This window comes from Haliotis cracherodii, unplaced genomic scaffold (genome assembly GCF_022045235.1).
Source record: "Haliotis cracherodii isolate W230 unplaced genomic scaffold, xgHalCrac1.p SCAF_26, whole genome shotgun sequence".
NCBI lineage: Eukaryota > Metazoa > Mollusca > Gastropoda > Lepetellida > Haliotidae > Haliotis > Haliotis cracherodii.
The window spans coordinates 2,447,353-2,467,218 of record NW_027266282.1 but is presented as its reverse complement, the minus strand read 5'-3'; the positions used below and the strand labels follow the sequence as shown (position 1 = coordinate 2,467,218).

The window sequence follows — 19,866 nt, the reverse complement described above, 5'->3', positions numbered from 1 at the left end:
TTCAAACCATGCATATGATTTTTTCCTGCATGATCTAGATGAAAATATTTGCATCCACATCCTGAAGGGAAATCTTCAAGTTGGAACATATTTCACAAATACTAAACTCCCCAATTTTTTGGTACCAGTTCGTTATCATTCATTTGCATATTTCAGATAACACACTTGGTGGCGATTTTGCCATTCACTTCGTCACTGATAGATCTATCCTACGACGTGGATTTGTGTTGGATTATTCATTTGAAGAAAGTGAGTGTCCATGGTATATTAAAATGTTTGTGATCATGTCGAATCCAAATTATTATGTACAAAAAACACTTTGACACTGAAAAACATCCAATTAAAGTGCTACTCATATAAATGTGTAATGTTATTGCTGAAATGTTCGTTCAATATTCAAAAACAACTGAGAAATAAAAAGTTCATATGTTCATCATATTCAACATGAAGACATGTCTGATAAAATATCTTATGTTATATAAGTGAAACACAACCTGGAGTCGTAATTTGAAGACTAAACCACTTCCTCTGCAGACAGCTGTGTCCAGGTGATGACAGATGCCCAAGGGGAGATCCAGGTCCCTGGCGATGGCAGCACCACCTACTCACCTAACCTCGACTGTCTGTTCACCATCAGGCCTCCAGCAGGTGGGGCGTGGATTGTTAACATTACTCTGGAGGAGTTTGACGTACAGAGATATTATTCCTCCTACAGTAACAGTTTCTCCACCTCCTGCAGCATGGACTATGTCCAGGTCCTCTACGACGGGTACTATTCCTCCAGGATGTGCGGAACGAGGACTTCACCCATATCATACATATGTCAGTACCACATTCAGTACAAACGTTTCAGTCATCATGGGTGAACGATATTATCTTGTATTACAATAATTGTATTCCAGAAGTAAAACATAACAATATTAACGATTAATGAAACTACCATATCACTTACATTAACTACAAAATGTAAATAATTAATGCCCGATGTGAGTAGGATCCTTATATACAGTTTGTTTTTAAAAGGAGCAAAGCATGTTGTCAAGTGAAGAGTGTTAAAAAAGAAGTATTTTACTCCATTATTTCAGACAACATCTTTGAAAGTGACCTGAACATCACCTTTCACAGTGATAGTTCCACTGAGAGGAGTGGATTCAACATAACCTACACGTACATAAACAGTAAGTAGCTTCAAGGTGATGGGACCCATAACCCATAGTCCAGTAAACTAGAAGCATGTTCTGTTCTTCAATGTAGGAAAGGTTTACAAGAATACAAGCATAGATATAGATTAAGTATAGTAGCTCATTATTACACATGTACCCTGATCTGTATGAAGATTATATTTTTATGTTATATTCCATGTAAAATAATCAATCGACATAGTACTGACAAATGTAAATATAAATATATTAATATTTCAGATACCTGTGTGACGGACCTCGACCAGAATACTGGTACAATCCGCAGCCCTGTGACTGAGGGTGGGGTGACCTACCCAGCAGACACCTTGTGTATTTACTACCTGGACCTGGGAGATTCCCTCAAGACTGTTACTTTCACAGTCAGGGTCTTTGATGTAAACTGCAGTGATTCCTTCACCGTCCATGATCAGCGTTTTTGTGGAGACAGGATGCACCATACGTCCTGTGAGTAGTGAACCTATGTGGTTTCAGTCGTTGATACAATTGGTGCATATGGTTACAGATACTGACATTATGTAACGGTGGCTCAACAGCTGTGGTCAATGAAACGATGACAAGCTTCAATAAACTAAAGATTTTACTTGTGTAATTGTCCCTGTATATTATTATGCAACCAAAGAGTGAGATCTATTGAAGAAGATATATTTGATATGCTAAGAAAGTGAGAGCTCATTTTGGAAAACGGGAGCAAATATTATCATCATTGTTGTATAACGTTGTAGATTATTATTGAATGGACAATCGTAATGGGACATCGACAAACCAATGAGCATTGTCTCTTGAAATAACGTCCGTCTGAATGCATGCATATACTTGTAGCCTCGTTGTCTCACAGGCTTATAAAATGTTTTCAGTGTGGGTTGCTCCATGCCCACGTTAGATCAGACTGTAAAGGATATAAAGTTATAAAGACGATTCCTTGGTTGGTCTTTTTTCTCCGGTAATATCATCAAACCACTTGAACTCTGTTATAACTACCCATATGGGACTTACAAGACCAATGATGCGAAGAAAGCTATGTAGGTTTGTTTGCAAACTAGCTGTGTAAAGAAATACGCGTCTGCAAAAAAAACCCAACTTATCAAACGTCGATTGTATCATCTGTATTAGTTCTGTCACATCTTCACATCTTACTCTGGCTTGAGATGCTGTCTTTTGTAACACAGTCTATTTTATTCTCTTGATGTGATGTTTGGTGATATTTTCTGGATATTATTTTTCCTTTATATAGTCAACCTGACTGGGAGGATCAACATCACCTTCGTGTCTGATAGTGCTGGAACGGGTCGAGGGGTGGATGTCGACTACCATGTGACTAACTGTAAGTTCTTTTATAATATAGACTTGCATACTATTGAACAGGATCCCTGTCTATGATCACATATAGTCCCTTATATCTATAAATAAATATATAATCGATCAGGATATACACACGCATACTCGAACATGTATTTAAACAACCTAAACAATGTCCCATTTGACACATGCCGTTACTCGGTTGCTAGCAGCATATTGCCATGGTGCGTTGAATTCAGGGAGTGAACAACAGCATATTCATAGATGATATATTGACCTCTTTTAAAGACATAATTTGTGAACAGCCACACACATATACCAGTATGATAAACCAGCGTGGTCATTGTAACTTTTGTTGTATTCTGTGATCATGATGTTGCAGACACTTGTGACAGAGTTTATCATGGAACGTCAGGCAACGTAGACTCATATTACTTGTCGAATCTGATTTTGGCACAAGACTTGGACTGTGAATACATCGTTCGTCCCCCATACTACCCCTTCCTCATGACAATGTACTTCAGTCCATTCTATATGCCGTACAACTTCATGAACAACAACGTCACTTGTTCTGGCAGCTATGTTGAGATCGGTGGCACACAGTACTGCGGAACTGTTTACGGAGAATATAACTGTAAGTACAAAATTGAAGACAGTACTGCAGTTGGGTGTTTGTCTTGCAGTAGTCCCGGGTTTTGATTCTCTGATTCGTTAAAAATCAAAGTTCTTAAATCGAATTCTTCTCTTACATTTGTCATAAACGTCTTCCAACTTGTTATTTAAAATTCCCTCACTGTTTTCTTTACATTTTCAATGATATCACTAGATTGATATTCAGGTGATGTATCGGCTTGCACATGAGTTAACTGGGTTAACTGATGATTTGTTGCCGCAATAGCAGTTATTTCCCATTTTATTTATTTATTTATTTATTTATTTATTTATTTATTTATTTATTTATTTATTTATTTATTTATTTATTTATTTATTTATTTATTTATTTATTTATTTATTTATTTATTTATTTATTTATTTATTTATTTATTTATAGGGGATTGTATGCTTTTGGCTTTTCAATTGCTCTGTACCTATAAAGCGTTCGGTGGAAACATGCCCATTACAAGTACCAAAGTAAAATATAATATTTAAGCAGATTCTTTGTTTACGCTTTTAAGATATGCATACATGCAATACCAAATTCATCAATGTTTTTAATATTCTTTACAGACACATCGACGAATCGCGACCTCTCTATGAGGTATCATCACTCTGTAGGCTCGGACACAGGGAGAAGTGAAGGCTATCACATTTTTTACTACATAAGGCCTGGTAGGTATTGTATTCGTGTGTAGGTGTGTATTCTGTTTAAGAAGACAAGATTGCACAAACATAAATACTTGAATATTTTTGTAATATATACAATTGCTCTTTCTTTCCATTACACTGTCTTTCCTCTCATGTTATGAATACATCTCTCACAAATTAATCCTGTTTTGAAATTGCAGTCTCATGTAACATAACGCTGACCGACAATGCCGGCTCCATCAACAGTTACTCTGTCTACGGCAATGAGTCCGTGTACGGACATTCCTACAACCACAGCACTCACTGCATCTTCACCATAACGAAAGAAGCAGACGTGGGTCAGACAATTGTTTTTAGTCTCAATCAGTTTCATCTGGAATACCCTAACAACAGCACATCTGTCTGTAATGACTATGTTGATATGAATGGCGAACAGAGATTGTGTGGATACCAATATGGGACTCGCAGCTGTAAGTACAGAACATTCAACCATTTAGCGTTTAGGGACATTCAGATATAACTGTTTCATGAACACAACCTAATGGAGGTTACTGTCCGAGTCCCTGCCTTTGATCGTCGGATACTTGTTTGAAATGCACACGATACGATAAAACGGTATCGTATTTGTTTTATTCTCATACATGTGACAATGTATTTATTATGAAACTTATAACATACAAAGTTGAACATTATCTTCTCGAAAGAAGACAATAGTTAACTTTGCATGTTATAATCGCCAACGATTCCTAAGTTATTAAATATGGGAATAATGAATGTTCCATGAATCAGCTTTAGACAAAACAAGTGAATAACGTTATATGTCATCCCAATGTTACTTATACATCAAAAGTCTTTGGTCCACAGTTTGGTAGTTTCGAATTTAGCTTAAAAATTAATATTCCGTTAAATGTGCCTCAATATATACTAGTATTTACTAATTTTTCTTCAATATATACGATCACGTGACATATATATGTTTACGCGATGTAACAACGCCGTTCTGCATTTCTTTTTTAGTCAGCTTTGATGGCACATTTGTCGTGACCTTCATCAGTGACAATAGTCAGACAAACATGGGCTTCAACATCCGTTACAACATCGTTCCAGGTGACTATTTTAATTGATTACTAAAATCTTACAAGACAGATAATTTTGTCTTTTTTAGAAAGCTGAGAAGTCTAAGGTAAAGTATGACGATTGTGTAAAATACTTGTCTATCCGTATGTGAAAACCTAACTTGTAAGAAGTGAACATTCAAAAGCTTTTTCGATGTGTAAAACATAGTTTGTTTCAATCATAATATTATCTTTTTGGGTGAAATTGATTAATTTCAATTGCAGATGGTTGTCTGGTGTCGAACACCGCAACTGAAGGCACTCTTATCAGCCCTATAACAAGCAGTGGTCTGTACCACAACAACCTTGACTGCCGATACACCATGTTAACATCCTACACCCAGACTAAGGTCACGGTCACCGTCAACAACTTTGACCTTGAATCTCCATCTTACAGTACGAGGTTGTGTGACAATGACTACATATACTTCTCAGACGGGTCCTACACTTCCGGGAGGTACTGTGGTGCCATCGCTGCAGGAACCACGTTTACCTGTGAGGGCTATATATGTTCACCTTTTTACAACATGTAGATCATTTCACCCGAATATCTGGTCACATAAAATACATGAAAACACGACGACTCCGATATAAAATGTTATGTAACGAAGTCTTTAAAATAGACCTCAGCTCAGCTGAATTCTCAATGTTTCAAATGTATTACAGCATTAAACGAAGGAAATACTTCGCTCATTTTCTCACGATTGAGTTCTTCTATTGGAACCATTTTTCATAACATATGTACTTAATATACAATGATTCATGTGGCTCATATGATGTTAATTTCTCAGGGTACACAAACACAAGAGAGATTGACATGGTCTTTCATACAAACAACGAGATCAGTAGGCAAGGGTTCAACGTGTCCTACAGGATTGAGGAAGGTATAATTATCTATTTTGAGATAGAAATGAAATCCTGTTCACAACGTAATGTTCTTTTTTTATCCAAAATACTTTTTCCGTGAATACATCATGAATCGCATCTTGATGTTCAGGTATTGACCATCAAAGGTTTTACTTCCAGATCGTTGTGACCAGCTGTTCACCGACTCCAATGGCACAATAACGAGTCCCGTATATAGCACTGGTCTCTACAGAAATAATCTGAACTGCACCTTTACCATCAGACCTCCAACACAGGGTCCATACAGGTTCACTCTGACGTACTCTCAGTTTGACGTTCAGAGGACGTACTACAACTCCTCATCTTACAGTCTGAGTACATCATGTAGCTACGACTACGTGGAGACCAAGTTCTCAGGACTCACCGGCACCAGCAGACTGTGTGGCAGGATGAGCCCACCAATAACATACTCTTGTAAGTCATGATCATTTTTTTTTAACATATTCATGTAGTGGGAAATAACAACCCCGTTAGGTTTAGAATATGCGCGTGATCATAAGCAGTAACTAATTTAGATCGGGTTTTTAAGGTTGAGTTACTTTGTTGAGTCATTACTTGGGACATTACAGAGTGGGGCATTACTTAAGATGTCTTACCCAGACTCAATTAATTAATTGTTTTGCAGTTTGTTTCCGATCTACAAGACAAAAGACGTGAATAACTTGAAAGTCAAATAAAAGAATGTAAATTTGTGTCTTATTGTTTACCCAAAAAGAATAACATCTGAAGATGTTGAAATCCTGTAGAAATGAGATACACAGGGTTAGAGAATGGGAATTAATAAGGTCTAAATGCATTTTGAAAAATCGACGATATGGTCTTAATGACGTCAGTTTGTCTTCTCATGTTAAAAGCACTCATGTTAAAAGCTAAATGGGAACTCAGTCCTGCTCTTTTCCTGTCAAAACTGATTCAGGATCGTGATTGACACATAAATAAACATGAGACCACCCACAGACAGGGTTTTGAAAAGGGCGTCGACTTTATACATCTAGTTGTGGCAATGTCACACATCATTGTTATCTGGCAGTGTCACAGAGGACAGCAGAATTCAGTTTGGCTACAATTGTTGGATATTGGACGTATGAGTGCGGACATATATCAACTATATCTTTGGGACTGTTTAGTTTCGTATATCCCTGTCGTTTCTTTTCATGTATATGTAATATTCATTTTATTGTGATACACTGTAAAAGTCAAACAATGATTTTGCATGACCTGGATGATAAAAGATATATCTACAACCTGATTTTAAAGCTTCCAGTTAGAACATATTTCACAAATACTAAACACGCCCGTTTGTAGTGCAAGTTCGTTATGCATTTGCATATAACATATATTTTCAGATAACACACTTGGTGGCGATTTTGCCATTCACTTCGTCACTGATAGATCTATCCTCCGTCGTGGATTTGTGTTGGATTATTCATTTGAAGAAAGTGAGTGTCCATGGTATATTAAAATGTTTGTGATCATGTCATGTGTGTGTGTGTGTGTGTGTGTGTGTGTGTGTGTGTGTGTGTGTGTGTGTGTGTGTGTGTGTGTGTGTGTGTGTGTGTGTGTGTGTGTGTGTGTGTGTTTTCGTGTAATGTTTTTGTGGAACTGTTCTTTCAATATTCAATAACAACTAAGATATAAACAGTATATGTTCACCCTATTCAACACAAAACCTGACTGATAAAACATCTTATGTTATATCACTGACACACAAATTCATAATTTGATGAGTAAACCAGTTCTTCTGCCTCTGCAGACAGCTGTGTCCAGGTGATGACAGATGCTCAAGGGGAGATCCAGGTCCCTGATGATGGCAGCGCCACCTACTCACCTAACCTCGACTGTCTGTTCACCATCAGGCCTCCTGCAGGTGGGGCGTGGGCTGTTAACATTACACTGGAGGAGTTCGACGTGCAGAGATATTATTCCTCCTACAGTAACAGTTTCTCCACCTCCTGCAGCATGGACTACATACAGATGCTCTACGACGGGTACTCCTCCTCCAGGATGTGCGGAACGAGGACTTCAACCATTTCATACATACGTAAATGATATAATTGTTTGATATAAATAATTGATGCAAGAAGTGTATTGAAACGTACATGTGCATGTATCGAAAGAGGAAATGACAATGCAGTGGTAGTGGTATCAACGATGTCCCACTTTGGAGTGAGTTGTAATTTAAGGTCACCAGGGCAGAAATTCATCAATATTGTGATTATATATTTTTGTCAATATTATGCCATTAATTCTATGTCATCTTTTTAAATTTGAAATTCCGTACGTAGATTCGAGACTTCGCTAGCTCACAGGCTATAAATGACTATGGAAAGGTATTAAAGCTTTAGTAAGTTCATTTCCATAACGATATCCGTACGCGTAATATGTTATTGTGTTTCTGCCTGCAAACTTAGTTCCTTTGGCAGATTTCAATAAACTGCATAGCGTTATTGACGAGGCTGCAAATGCCTTTTTTGACATAGAATACTATGTGCATAGCATATCCGATTATCCTATAGTAAGCACACGTGTCCATCCTTTTCTAAATAATTAACTAATACGGCTTTCCACTTGATCATTAACGACTTTAGAATTTGCTATTGTCGATTCGGCTAACGAGGTACACGTTGTTAAATGAAACGTTTAAATCTCAGCTGTATTCAAAATATTAGACATAAGTTGTAAGAGTCTGATTAATGGCAGCAGAGAAATGTATGTTAATAAGCTCATATTTCTCATGGCAGGACTTGAAAAAATGTACTTACTGTGTTTTAGTTTCAAGGTAAGCTTTTATAGCTTAAATATCTATTAATTATAAATTTGATCATGCATACGTTATCAGATCTACCATGACATCCCTAAACATCAAAATATAGGTTTGTATTTTTATTGCCATTCATTCATCTCCAGCACATATTAGAGTAGATACAACATGCATCCAGATGACACTCTATTGTTCCAGATAATATCGTTGATGGGGATCTGAACATAACTTTCCACAGTGACAGTTCCACCCAGAAGAGGGGTGTTCGGATCAGATACTCCTACACAGAAAGTGAGTAACATTCTTGGCATTGTCTCAGTCGTATGTTTAATCTCCAGTAGACACAACGTGAGCTCCGTGCAATGAACATATTTTCTCGCACACAGATATTTGCGACTACGTATTCACCGACATCCACGGTGTGATCGAGAGTCCAAATGGCGGTAATTACTACTACCACAACAACATGTTCTGCAGTTACACCATTATGGGCGGGAACGACATCTACAACATTTTCTACAACATCTCTTACTTCGACTTATACTACACAAGAGGTTGTAGTGGCGACTACCTTGAATTCCCCGATGGCCAGCGGTACTGCGGGACCTACATGAGAAACATATCATGTGAGTTCCCTTTATGTTTGTTCGCCCTGTTGTACATAAGTATATGACATTCAGATAAGATGTTAAGACATGCAGAATAACAAGCTGGTGACGCAATTGTGACATGCTTAAAGTGTCTGCAGATATGTCAAGCATAAGGCGGCGGACCCTTTCCCTTGCATCGGCTTTTCGGTATGCGTTGCATCTTCTCCTCCATCAGATGTTCGCTTCGTGGTTTATAAACACAATGTACATGTACGAGTGGCATTGACAAACATTTCTAACAACTACTTTCTATCATGAGCAGCCCACGGATTCTCCACTCAGGTTAACCACATGGAACATAACACCTTAACCTGTCGCATTTCCGCTATTTCTTTGACAATGAGGACTATTTTTTCAGATTCAGCAGTAGGCAACACCAGTTTGACCTTTCGCTCAGATGCATCTTATGCAAATCGAGGTTTCCGACTTAGCTACAAGGTGCTCCCGTGTAAGTCTATTTATTACGCTTCGAATTTGTCTTGACCTTGAATTTGTTTTTATTAACAAACAAAAGTACCGTGTTTCCATATTTTATGTATATATTGCAGTACAGACAGGAAACAAAACAAGTTAATAGTTTTCTCTTGAAATGTTGGAATGAACACTCACTTCACACACGAACCACTGCAAAAGAACTTGCTCTGTTTCATCTTCAGTGTCATCAGAAACAGCGCTATGGAAACGTATTGACCACATATGGCATCTTTGAGTTGTTATTCATAAGATATACGTCAGACACAAGCCTGAAACTTTCAAATGCTTGTTTTCATAGGAGATGGTACCCACGAGACACCATTTTATTGTCTTATACCTTATAGCTTTGTATTGTCGTTCTCGTTTTATCATATTTTACCTGATTTTTGAGATATATATTTTGTCTTTCCAAATCAGTCAACTGCTCCCGGGTTTACACAGAGCAGGGTGGCATGATCTCCGACCCTGACCTTTCTGGCGTGGACTTCAGTGGAGACATCAGATGTGACTACACATTCCTTGTGCCCTTCTACCCTTTCATTGTAACCTTCACCCCCCTCCAGTTTGGGCTGCAGGACACGGACACAGACGGCGTGTGCACCACAGAGTACGTCAGTCAGGACGGGGATCGATTCTGTGGCCAACGCAATGAATCGTGGCAAGGTCAGAACGTGTTCTTATTAATTTGAACAAGACACCCAAATGCTTGATGTAATATTTCGTGTTCTCGATTCTGAGTTCCAGCTGTATGACTAATGATTTTGTTCATGTTGTTCTAGCAAATTCAGCGGACAATGCAATGGAACTGCATTACTTCAGCACTGGCGCCGTGAGGGGAAACTACTCCGTGTTATATCACGTGACTCCAGGTAAGTACACGATACGCACAGCTGGGAATATGAATGACATATATCTCACATAGAGAGAGTGGAGTATCTTTCAAGGGTCATTTGTTTCATGCCTGTCCATCCAAGTTGAGCCTTGGAGTGCCTTCAGTGTGGTATGTTTCTCTCTCATGGTGCTTGTGTTTCATGCCTGTGTATTCGAGGGGTGCCTTCAGTGTGGTTTGTTTCTCTCTAATGATGCTTGTGATTCGTGCCTGTGTATTCGAGGGGTTCCTTCAGAGAGATATGTTTCTCTCACATGGTGCATGTGATTTATGCCTATGTATTCGAGGGGTGCCTGCAGTGTGGTATGTTTCTCTCTCACTCTGCTTGTGATTCATGCCTGTATATGTGAGGGGTGCCTTCGGTGTGGTATGTTTCTCTCTCATGGTGCTTGTGATTCATGCCTGTATATGTGAGGGGTGCATTCAGTGTGATATGTTTCTCTCTCATGGTGTTTGTGATTCATGCCTATGTATTCGAGGGGTGCATTCACTGTGGTTTGTTTCTCTCTCATGGTACTTGTGATTCATGCCTGTATATGTGAGGGGTGCCTTCAGTGTGGTATGTTTCTCTCTCATGGTGCTTGTGTTTCATGCCTGTATATGTGAGGGGTGCATTCAGTGTGGTATGTTTCTCTCTCATGGTGTTTGTGATTCATGCCTATGTATTCGAGGGGTGCCTTCACTGTGGTATGTTTCTCTCTCATGGTACTTGTGATTCATGCCTGTATATGTGAGGGGTGCATTCACTGTGGTATGTTTCTCTCTCATGGTGCTTGTGTTTCATGCCTGTATATGTGAGGGGCGCCTTCACTGTGGTATGTTTCTCTCTCATGTCGTTTGTGATTCGTGTCTGTGTATGTGATGGGTGCTTTCAGTGTGGTTTGTTTCTCTTCCATGGTGCTTGTGATTCATGCGTGTGTATTCGAGGGGTGCCTTAAGTGTGGTATGTTTCTCTTTCAGGAATGTGCAACATAACATACACGGGCCGATCTGGTAGCATCAGTGGCAACATGTCCAGCGATAGCAGCAACTCCACATGTTACTACAGGATACAGAACAACATGGCGGCATCACAGATACACATCCGATTGGTCTCTCAATCAAGCAGTGACTCGCATGCTGAATGCAACTACTTCGACTTTGACGGCCTTGACCGGAGATGTGGCTACAATGGAACAAGTGGCACCGAGATAACATGTGCGTTGTGGTCTCAGAAGCGTCATACATAATGACGAGATTACTTCACAGTTTAAAATAGTGGTTTATGTGAAGTGTTGTCATCAGTGGTGCGTGATATAACTTCCAGTGACATTACTTTTAAACTACTCAGCCAAACATATAGTATATGAATTACCCATGTATGCAGAAAGATTTACTTTCTATGTAAGAGAGTGGCTGAAAAGATCTGATCTTAACTGCAATTGATACACAGATGCACAGTGTGCATGTATTCAGTACAATAATTACCATGCTAACAGGCTGCATTTTAACCAAATACACAACCAGGCAGCATATTTCTGCATGCAGCAAATTAAAGTGACTAGGTATTCTTTGTTGATGAAAATGAACCTAATTGGCAAGCGGCTTTCACGCGGACATGGTGTCCAATTTAGGGGGTGATGCTCCTTCCTTTACGTTTGTGATGAACTGGATATGAAAAAGGTTTCAGCACGCTGGCTTCCAAGGCTTTTGGCGGATAGTCAGGTTCAGGTTCCGGGTTCATCATCTCTCGTGTGAGAATTTACGTCCTTTCGACCATCGATGAGCTTTGAGGTTGCCACTGTCAGACATACTACAACACCAAGAGTAGTGGAAACGTATTCTAGTTTCCAAGGGAGCACATTATTCTGTTCCATTAGCAAACAAGGTCAATAATGTGCTTATCTGCTTAGGCAACTGCGTGAGAATATCAAGGGTAAACGTTCCATCAGAACAGTGCACTGCGCAAAAGTCTGTTGTTTCCATGGTTTGAATGCATGACTGAGGATCTAAACTCATTCAACATCCTTCATATTCACCAGATTCCCACCTCTTCCAAAACTTGACAAATCTATGTCTGGCAAGCATTATGCAATTGAAGCTGATACTAGGGATTAATTTCTACACCGCCAGGGAAAACACTTGTGCGGTCTAGGAACTGCAGCATCGTTGGCATATGTGTTGGTACCTCAAAGGTGATTGTTAAAAAAATCGTAAGCAACTCACTCCATCAATAGAGTCCATCCTGGTTAGGCCCAGGACTTTTCAGCCACCATCAAACATCATCATGAATTTTGTAAATACCTTTGACAGAAAACCAACCACAACGCGCAGTGTATCTGCACAAATGGGTTTCCAGTAACAAAACGAGACTGCTCTTCAGTTATATGCACATGTGCGTTATAGACATTTATAATTGATCATTGAGGCGATAGGATGTCACGCTGCTTCACTGCTCAGGGCAGTGCCATGTGACCATCCGGTTTTATGAAGTCACAAATTTATAACATTGCGTCATCTGAGCAGAATTATGTCAATGGCTCGGGACGAACATAATTTATTCACCCGGGACAGATTATCTCTAATTCCTCGTAACTCACTGGTTATTCTTTACATAAATATCATTATTACTTTCTTGTGCAGGAAAAAAGGTCATTTGTCGTAGTAGATGCACATCAACATTCCGTCTTCGTAAGTTAATGTTGAAAGTACTCCAAGTCGTGGTTCAAGAGGAATTGATTTTGAACAATATTTTGATATGGAGCCTTTCACTTTCCATCAGATGCCTATGATGGCGACTTCCAGATAACTCTGTTCCAAGCAGCTGACATGGAGCCACCGTCGTTCTTCTTGTACTACACTATTGTACCGGGTAAGTGACATATGTGTTCATTTGACAGAAGTATAATTTTCAAATGTATAATTTTCAAATGTATCATTATGTTCTATCATGATAACAGGTGGCACGAATGTTATACAATGATGACGCTAACTTCGTCAACATAGTACATTGTATAATGGCTCCGTGTTTTTCAACAGAACATTAGACTATAAACTACACAGTACACAGAATGATCCATGTTATACAATCCTCACTTACCCATAGAAAACTGCATCCAGCGATTTACATCGGACACGGGAACATTTGCGAGTCCAGCTGATGTTGACGGAAACTACGTGAATGACCTGGCGTGCACCTACACCATCAGTGGCGGTAGTTCCCCATACATCCTCCGCCTGAACTTCGTCTCTCTCGACCTTCAATACTCCTACAACTGCAACAACGACTACGTCCGATTCAGCTACAGAGGTTCCTCTGGTTACACTACCACCACTTCAAGATACTGTACAGGGCCTCGCTCACTCAGGTGTAAGTCATTACTTGTGACACTTGGACATAACACGTTGTAGATATACAGGTGTAAGTCATTACTTGTGACACTTGGACATAACACGTTGTAGATATACAGGTGTAAGTCTTTACTTGTGACACTTGGACATAACACGTTGTAGATATACAGGTGTAAGTCATTACTTGTGACACTTGGACATAACACGTTGTAGATATACAGGTGTAAGTCTTTACTTGTGACACTTGGACATAACACGTTGTAGATATACAGGTGTAAGTCTTTACTTATGACACTTGGACATAACACATTGTAGATATACAGGTGTAAGTCTTTACTTATGACACTTGGACATAACACATTGCGGATATACAGGTGTAAGTCATTACTTGTGACACTTGGACATAACACATTGTAGATATACAGGTGTAAGTCTTTACTTATGACACTTGGACATAACACATTGTAGATATACAGGTGTAAGTCTTTACTTTTGACACTTGGACATAACACATTGCAGATATACAGGTGTAAGTCTTTACTTGTGACACTTGGACATAACACATTGCGGATATACAGGTGTAAGTCTTTACTTGTGACACTTGGACATAACACATTGCGGATATACAGGTGTAAGTCTTTACTTGTGACACTTGGACATAACGCATTGCGGATATACAGGTGTAAGTCTTTACTTGTGACACTTGGACATAACACATTGCGGATATACAGGACCTCGCTCACTTAGATGGACTTTTTACTAGTCAGATACATTATAGATACATTTAGGACCTCGCTCACTTAGATGTTAGTTTTACTAGTTAGATACATAGCAGATACATATGACCTGGCTCACTTAGATGTAAGTTTTATTAGTCAGATACGTTGTGGATACATAGCCCCTCGCTCACTTAGATGTAAGTTTTCCTAGCTAGATACGTTGTGGATACATAGCCCCTCGCTCACTTAGATGTAAGCTTTACTAGTCAGATACACTGTAGATACATAGGACCTTGCTACCTTAGAAGTAAGCCTTTACTTGTCGCGCTGCAGACGTCATTGCCACAGCAGCATTTTACTGTTATATGCCAGTACATATACATGTTGAATGGTACGAGACAAGAGAAGTGGAAGTTGTAATAAACCAGATATACATGTCAAATATTTAGGGACAACATTATTATGGCGGGAATATTTTACAAACTTGTCATGCATCTATTACCTGCAATCACTTCAAGGTGAAGGATGATACATTTAGATTTTAACCTGTTTTCTGTGAGTATTGCCATTGCCTGCAACGCGTTGATTGGGTGAAAGAGTCATAAAACTACTATTTAGAGACATGGAATAATTAAATCAGTTATATTCTACAAATTCTACAAAACTTCTCCACGGATCACTGACAATGTTACTGCAGAACACAATGACAAACGTTTGACTCAGTAAAGAATGGTCCACGAACGTGCGCGCTGTAAAGTGATGTCTGGGATCTGGTCCTCGGGGGTAATTAGTCGAATGTCGGTACTCAAATGTATGTATTCGTATTTGTCTTCAAGATACTGATTTGATATCAGGATCCCCTATCTCTCGTAAACAGTTCAAAACACACAAACATTTCATGATCTATATCTTCTGATTTCAGATTCTGTGTCGAGTGGGGATTTCAAGGTATCTTTTGTAACGGACTCTCGTGAAGTAAGGAGTGGATTCAATGTAACATACGTCAAAACACCAGGTAGGTTCAAAGTGGGATACATCAGAACACTGCAAGCTCCTTACACTCTCTCTAATGTTGAGGAAGCACGGCTTTAGTTTACTTGCTGTTGAGATATTTCTTTGCCACATTTCTTCACACAAAAAAACATTCTATGAAAATAACTTTGAACAATAACAGATGTTATGTGATATATACATTTTATATCATTCATCACAATTCCCTTACGCTGTATTTGCTGTCAATGTTCTGCATGTGTCTAGTCAGCTGTAACCTGACCTACACGGCCGACGAGGGCACTATAGAGAGCACCCCTGGAGATGGCTCCTACTACCCTAACAACGCCTACTGTACGTACACTGTACAGGGGAACTCCAGCCTGCAGACTCTGCAGCTCACTGTGCAGACCTTCTCCCTCGAGTATCATTCCAGCTGCTACTACGACTCGCTCCAGTTCGGCTCAACTTCCAGCAGGAAATACTGCGGGAGCTCTCTGTACGCCGGCAGGGTTCTCACATGTGAGAATAACATTATGCATTGTTCTTAACTTTGATAGGAACGGTTTCCGTTTTAATTACCTACCACACATAGACGCGCTGCAGCGTATAGTATAACTGCGGTGAAGATTTCTTTGTCTGAGTTCTTATTTTCGCCGCTGACTTTGTCAAATACTGTTTGAAAATTAAGATATTTGGATTCTCAAAGGATTTAACAATCTGACGCATGTGTATACGAAAGTCAAACCTCGATGTCTTATAAAATTCGTATCATCGTTGATACAGTCCACATGTAGCACGCTTATTTAATACATGAAAGTGCTGTAAATGTCGTTTGTTTTTTGTTTGCTGTAAGTTTCAGTATTCATTTAGTTCATGGTCGCGCTGATGTTTCATCCACAGATACATTCACGAACACCTTCACCTTATACTTCAAGACAGACTACAGCGTTACTAGGAGAGGATTCTCCATTAATTACAGGACGGTGCCATGTGAGTGTTTGCCAGATATCTCTAAGGAACACACTGAGGTAAACTAACATTTGCACTAGTATATCGCGAAATATGACGTACATATAATGAGTGAGTGAGTGAGTGAGTTGGGTTTATGGCCGCTTTTACCATTATTCCATTATGAGGAAAGCCCGAAGTGATGCAGGTCTCAGACGTTTACCACTTTGGTGAAACCCACGAGCACGGGTATGTTGCTGAAAAACCTTAAAAAATTATCGGGGCGAACCGGGATTCAAACCCGCATTTTTCTGGGGTGCCCAAGGAACGCAAGTTGACTGCGAAACTCGTGCCCCCTCTAATGAATGACATAGTGATTGTGTTGCATGATGCTGTGGTGGCACCTGAATACTTCTTAAACAGAATTATGACAGAAAATGCATTCAACAGAGTGTAAAAGATGTTCAGTGGTATTGAAGTTTATTGAAACTCTTTATCTTGAGGTTGAATATAGTTACATTCAGCCATAAACAGCAAAATGCGGCTATTGACATGCCAACACAAAACCTTCAACTGTAATATTTATTCTGCCTTTTGTCTATATTTACATCGTAAACTCCGCCAACCACCACGCGCTTGTGACGTAACCACCACGTCACAGCCCTCACTACGTCAAATCCTTCACTCTCACACGCTATCGGGCAAAAAACGCAATGGTAGCGCTGTTACGCTGGTTGCCTGCTACACAGCGGGGACCCATTTATCCAGCCTGTAGATCGTCAGCGGGTGGATTCTATGACATAGCCTTAATAAACTCTTGTCTGCTCAGGGTCTAGCAGAGAGAGTGGTAAGCTCGACTGATTCGGATACAGCTGATTTATTTGGAAGCTGCACTATACTAACACCACGGGAGTTATCTCCCTTTATGCGTGGTGCCCGCCTCATCCATTGACAACTCGGCCTTTTCTCCCCGCAAATTTATTCAGTCATTCAGTGTATATTTTTTTCAATGGTCGTTTACGTCACACCAGTAATCTCTCAATCATACAAATTGAATATATTCGTGTCAAAGCCACAGGTCTGTCAATAATAATGAAAAGAAATGTTGTGGTGGGCATATAAAAGGTAGGACACCGATAGTGTTAAGAAGTTACATTTGATACTAAACTCATGCATGTAGGTTAAAATGTGATGATGTCGATGCTACCAACAACACCCAGATTCCTTGAACGTTACACAATTTGATAATGCCTTGCTGGTTATGTCTTTTCAGATGTTCCCACAACCACTACAACAACTACAACAACAACAGCACCGCCAACACGTACGTATGCATGACATTACCCTTTATATGTGACATACCGTCCACTCCTCTTGGGCAGGTCTTGATTCTGACGATGTTTGTTCATTGAAGATACACACTTCAGTATACGAGTTTGAAATGGCATTGATACATTACCATATGCTAGCTGGTGACATCGTTGCTCATACTCTCGGCCACTGGTTTGGTGGTCCAGACTGGATTAGCTACTCCTATACTTGCAAACATGCAAACAATATCCATTCACCCGAACATAGAGAGCCTATCCTCATGTAGACTTATGTAACCATGTGACAGGCTTGTATTTGTTGACTAACACGTGTCCGCCTAATGAACATTTAAGCGATGGATGGTGTATCATCTAGTCAGCGGGGTGATTTCAGGCCGCCTTTAAAAACAGTGTTTTGGTTATATCACGTCGTGTCAGCTATACATGGGTGGATATCTCGAACTGGTGCAGGTCTTAGACGTTTCCCACTTTGGTGAAACCCTCGAGCACGGGTACAAACCTAGAAACATAATCGGGGCGAACCGGGATTCGAACCCTGGATCACAGGTTTCTGGCCGGCCTAAGGTACGCAACTCTGCACAAACAATGCATTAGACGACTGTGCCACTCGTTCCCCTTTATGTCATGGGATCATGTGGTAGATAATGTGGTAGGTGTAATACAAAATCATGATAACAATAGTGTGATGTGCTTAAAGACATTTAGTTTGTTGATCTGTGATAGCAATAGTTACAGTGCGCCACTTGAGATATAACATGCAGTTTCATATGAACGTTTAACGTTGATATATTTGGATGTTATTTGTTCTTTTTATTCCTAAACTATGCAACGAAGGTTGGGGATATTTTGTTTTGAGGGGAAACTACAGTAAACTACACTAATGTCTAGCAAAGAAAATAAGTGATTTACATGGCAAGAACATACTCTAAGAAATCAAGCACCAAAACACAACATTGTGACATGCATGAAGCATGCGACCTCAGATAGCACGTGGAAGAGGTTGCATGCCAGATTTAACATTGTCACTCGGTAGTGAACAAACGCATATCGTTTTCTTTGAACCAAACGCTCCGGGACAGTTGATTAAATACATTTAATCATTAAAGAAGCAACGGTATTGATCATGCGATGTTTGCAACGTGTCATAGGCTTATTGCAGATGGGCACATGTCAGAATATTGTTGCCAAAATGCTGCATGATTCTTGATCTGTCATCAGTAGAGTGTGGCTCCGATACCAACAAACACATAGCGTCGATGATCGACGCCACCCTGGACGCCCAACGGCATCAACTTCAGCCCAGGACAGATTAGTCAGAACGATGGCATAACGAAATCGGTTGCAAACTGTCATTCAGAAAGGGGGCCGGTTGGTCAAGGCAACTGGTGTAAGAGTACATCATTTGCAAGTCATTTGACGACCTCTTTTATGACCTAGTGTGTCAACACTTCATCACGCCAACCATTAGAACTCATTAGATCTGATCGCTTACTCCCAAGCAGATATGATCACATTTCATCATTTCCATTTGCCAATGCCATGTAGATCAGAAGATATGTCTTGATGGTTCTCAGTATCCCGTACCTTTTGTAGCATAGTCGATATGTGACTTCGTTATGTGTATCATACGCTGATAAAGCAAACGTGTAACGGTATCTGGTGCTCTTCATGATGTACAGTTGTCTCTCTGTGTCTCAGCCAACTGTAATGAGACGTTCACCGCATCCAACGGCCAGCTTCGTAGTCCAAACTCTCCCTACCACTACCCCAACAACATCTACTGCCGCTACACGTTTGTGGGAAGTGGACAGACCCAGTCTATAACACTGGATTTCGCCAGCTTTGCTGTGGAAAACCATGCCAGCTGTAGATGGGATTGGGTCATCATCAGTGGCGGGAACAAGAGGTGTGGCTTCACGGAATTCAGCAGTACATGTACGTATTGTG

General features: G+C 39.8%; 1 protein-coding gene across 1 annotated transcript in view; it reads left to right on the top strand.

Annotated features, from left to right (window-relative positions):
* The window catches only part of LOC139472956 (cubilin-like), a 67,421-nt gene that overhangs the window by 36,611 nt on the left and 10,944 nt on the right, over window positions 1-19,866 (top strand). Inside the window, exons 34-60 of the mRNA XM_071255427.1 lie at window positions 157-249; window positions 535-822; window positions 1,086-1,178; window positions 1,422-1,646; window positions 2,434-2,523; window positions 2,881-3,132; window positions 3,726-3,827; window positions 4,004-4,273; window positions 4,821-4,910; window positions 5,144-5,413; window positions 5,710-5,802; window positions 5,945-6,238; window positions 7,171-7,263; window positions 7,578-7,865; window positions 8,784-8,876; window positions 8,972-9,211; window positions 9,594-9,683; window positions 10,127-10,372; window positions 10,489-10,578; window positions 11,559-11,795; window positions 13,360-13,449; window positions 13,684-13,947; window positions 15,570-15,662; window positions 15,905-16,159; window positions 16,541-16,630; window positions 17,862-17,912; window positions 19,618-19,854. Coding sequence (XP_071111528.1) covers window positions 157-249; window positions 535-822; window positions 1,086-1,178; window positions 1,422-1,646; window positions 2,434-2,523; window positions 2,881-3,132; window positions 3,726-3,827; window positions 4,004-4,273; window positions 4,821-4,910; window positions 5,144-5,413; window positions 5,710-5,802; window positions 5,945-6,238; window positions 7,171-7,263; window positions 7,578-7,865; window positions 8,784-8,876; window positions 8,972-9,211; window positions 9,594-9,683; window positions 10,127-10,372; window positions 10,489-10,578; window positions 11,559-11,795; window positions 13,360-13,449; window positions 13,684-13,947; window positions 15,570-15,662; window positions 15,905-16,159; window positions 16,541-16,630; window positions 17,862-17,912; window positions 19,618-19,854 — 4,617 coding nt within the window. The remainder of the gene's footprint in view (window positions 1-156; window positions 250-534; window positions 823-1,085; window positions 1,179-1,421; window positions 1,647-2,433; window positions 2,524-2,880; window positions 3,133-3,725; window positions 3,828-4,003; window positions 4,274-4,820; window positions 4,911-5,143; window positions 5,414-5,709; window positions 5,803-5,944; window positions 6,239-7,170; window positions 7,264-7,577; window positions 7,866-8,783; window positions 8,877-8,971; window positions 9,212-9,593; window positions 9,684-10,126; window positions 10,373-10,488; window positions 10,579-11,558; window positions 11,796-13,359; window positions 13,450-13,683; window positions 13,948-15,569; window positions 15,663-15,904; window positions 16,160-16,540; window positions 16,631-17,861; window positions 17,913-19,617; window positions 19,855-19,866) is intronic.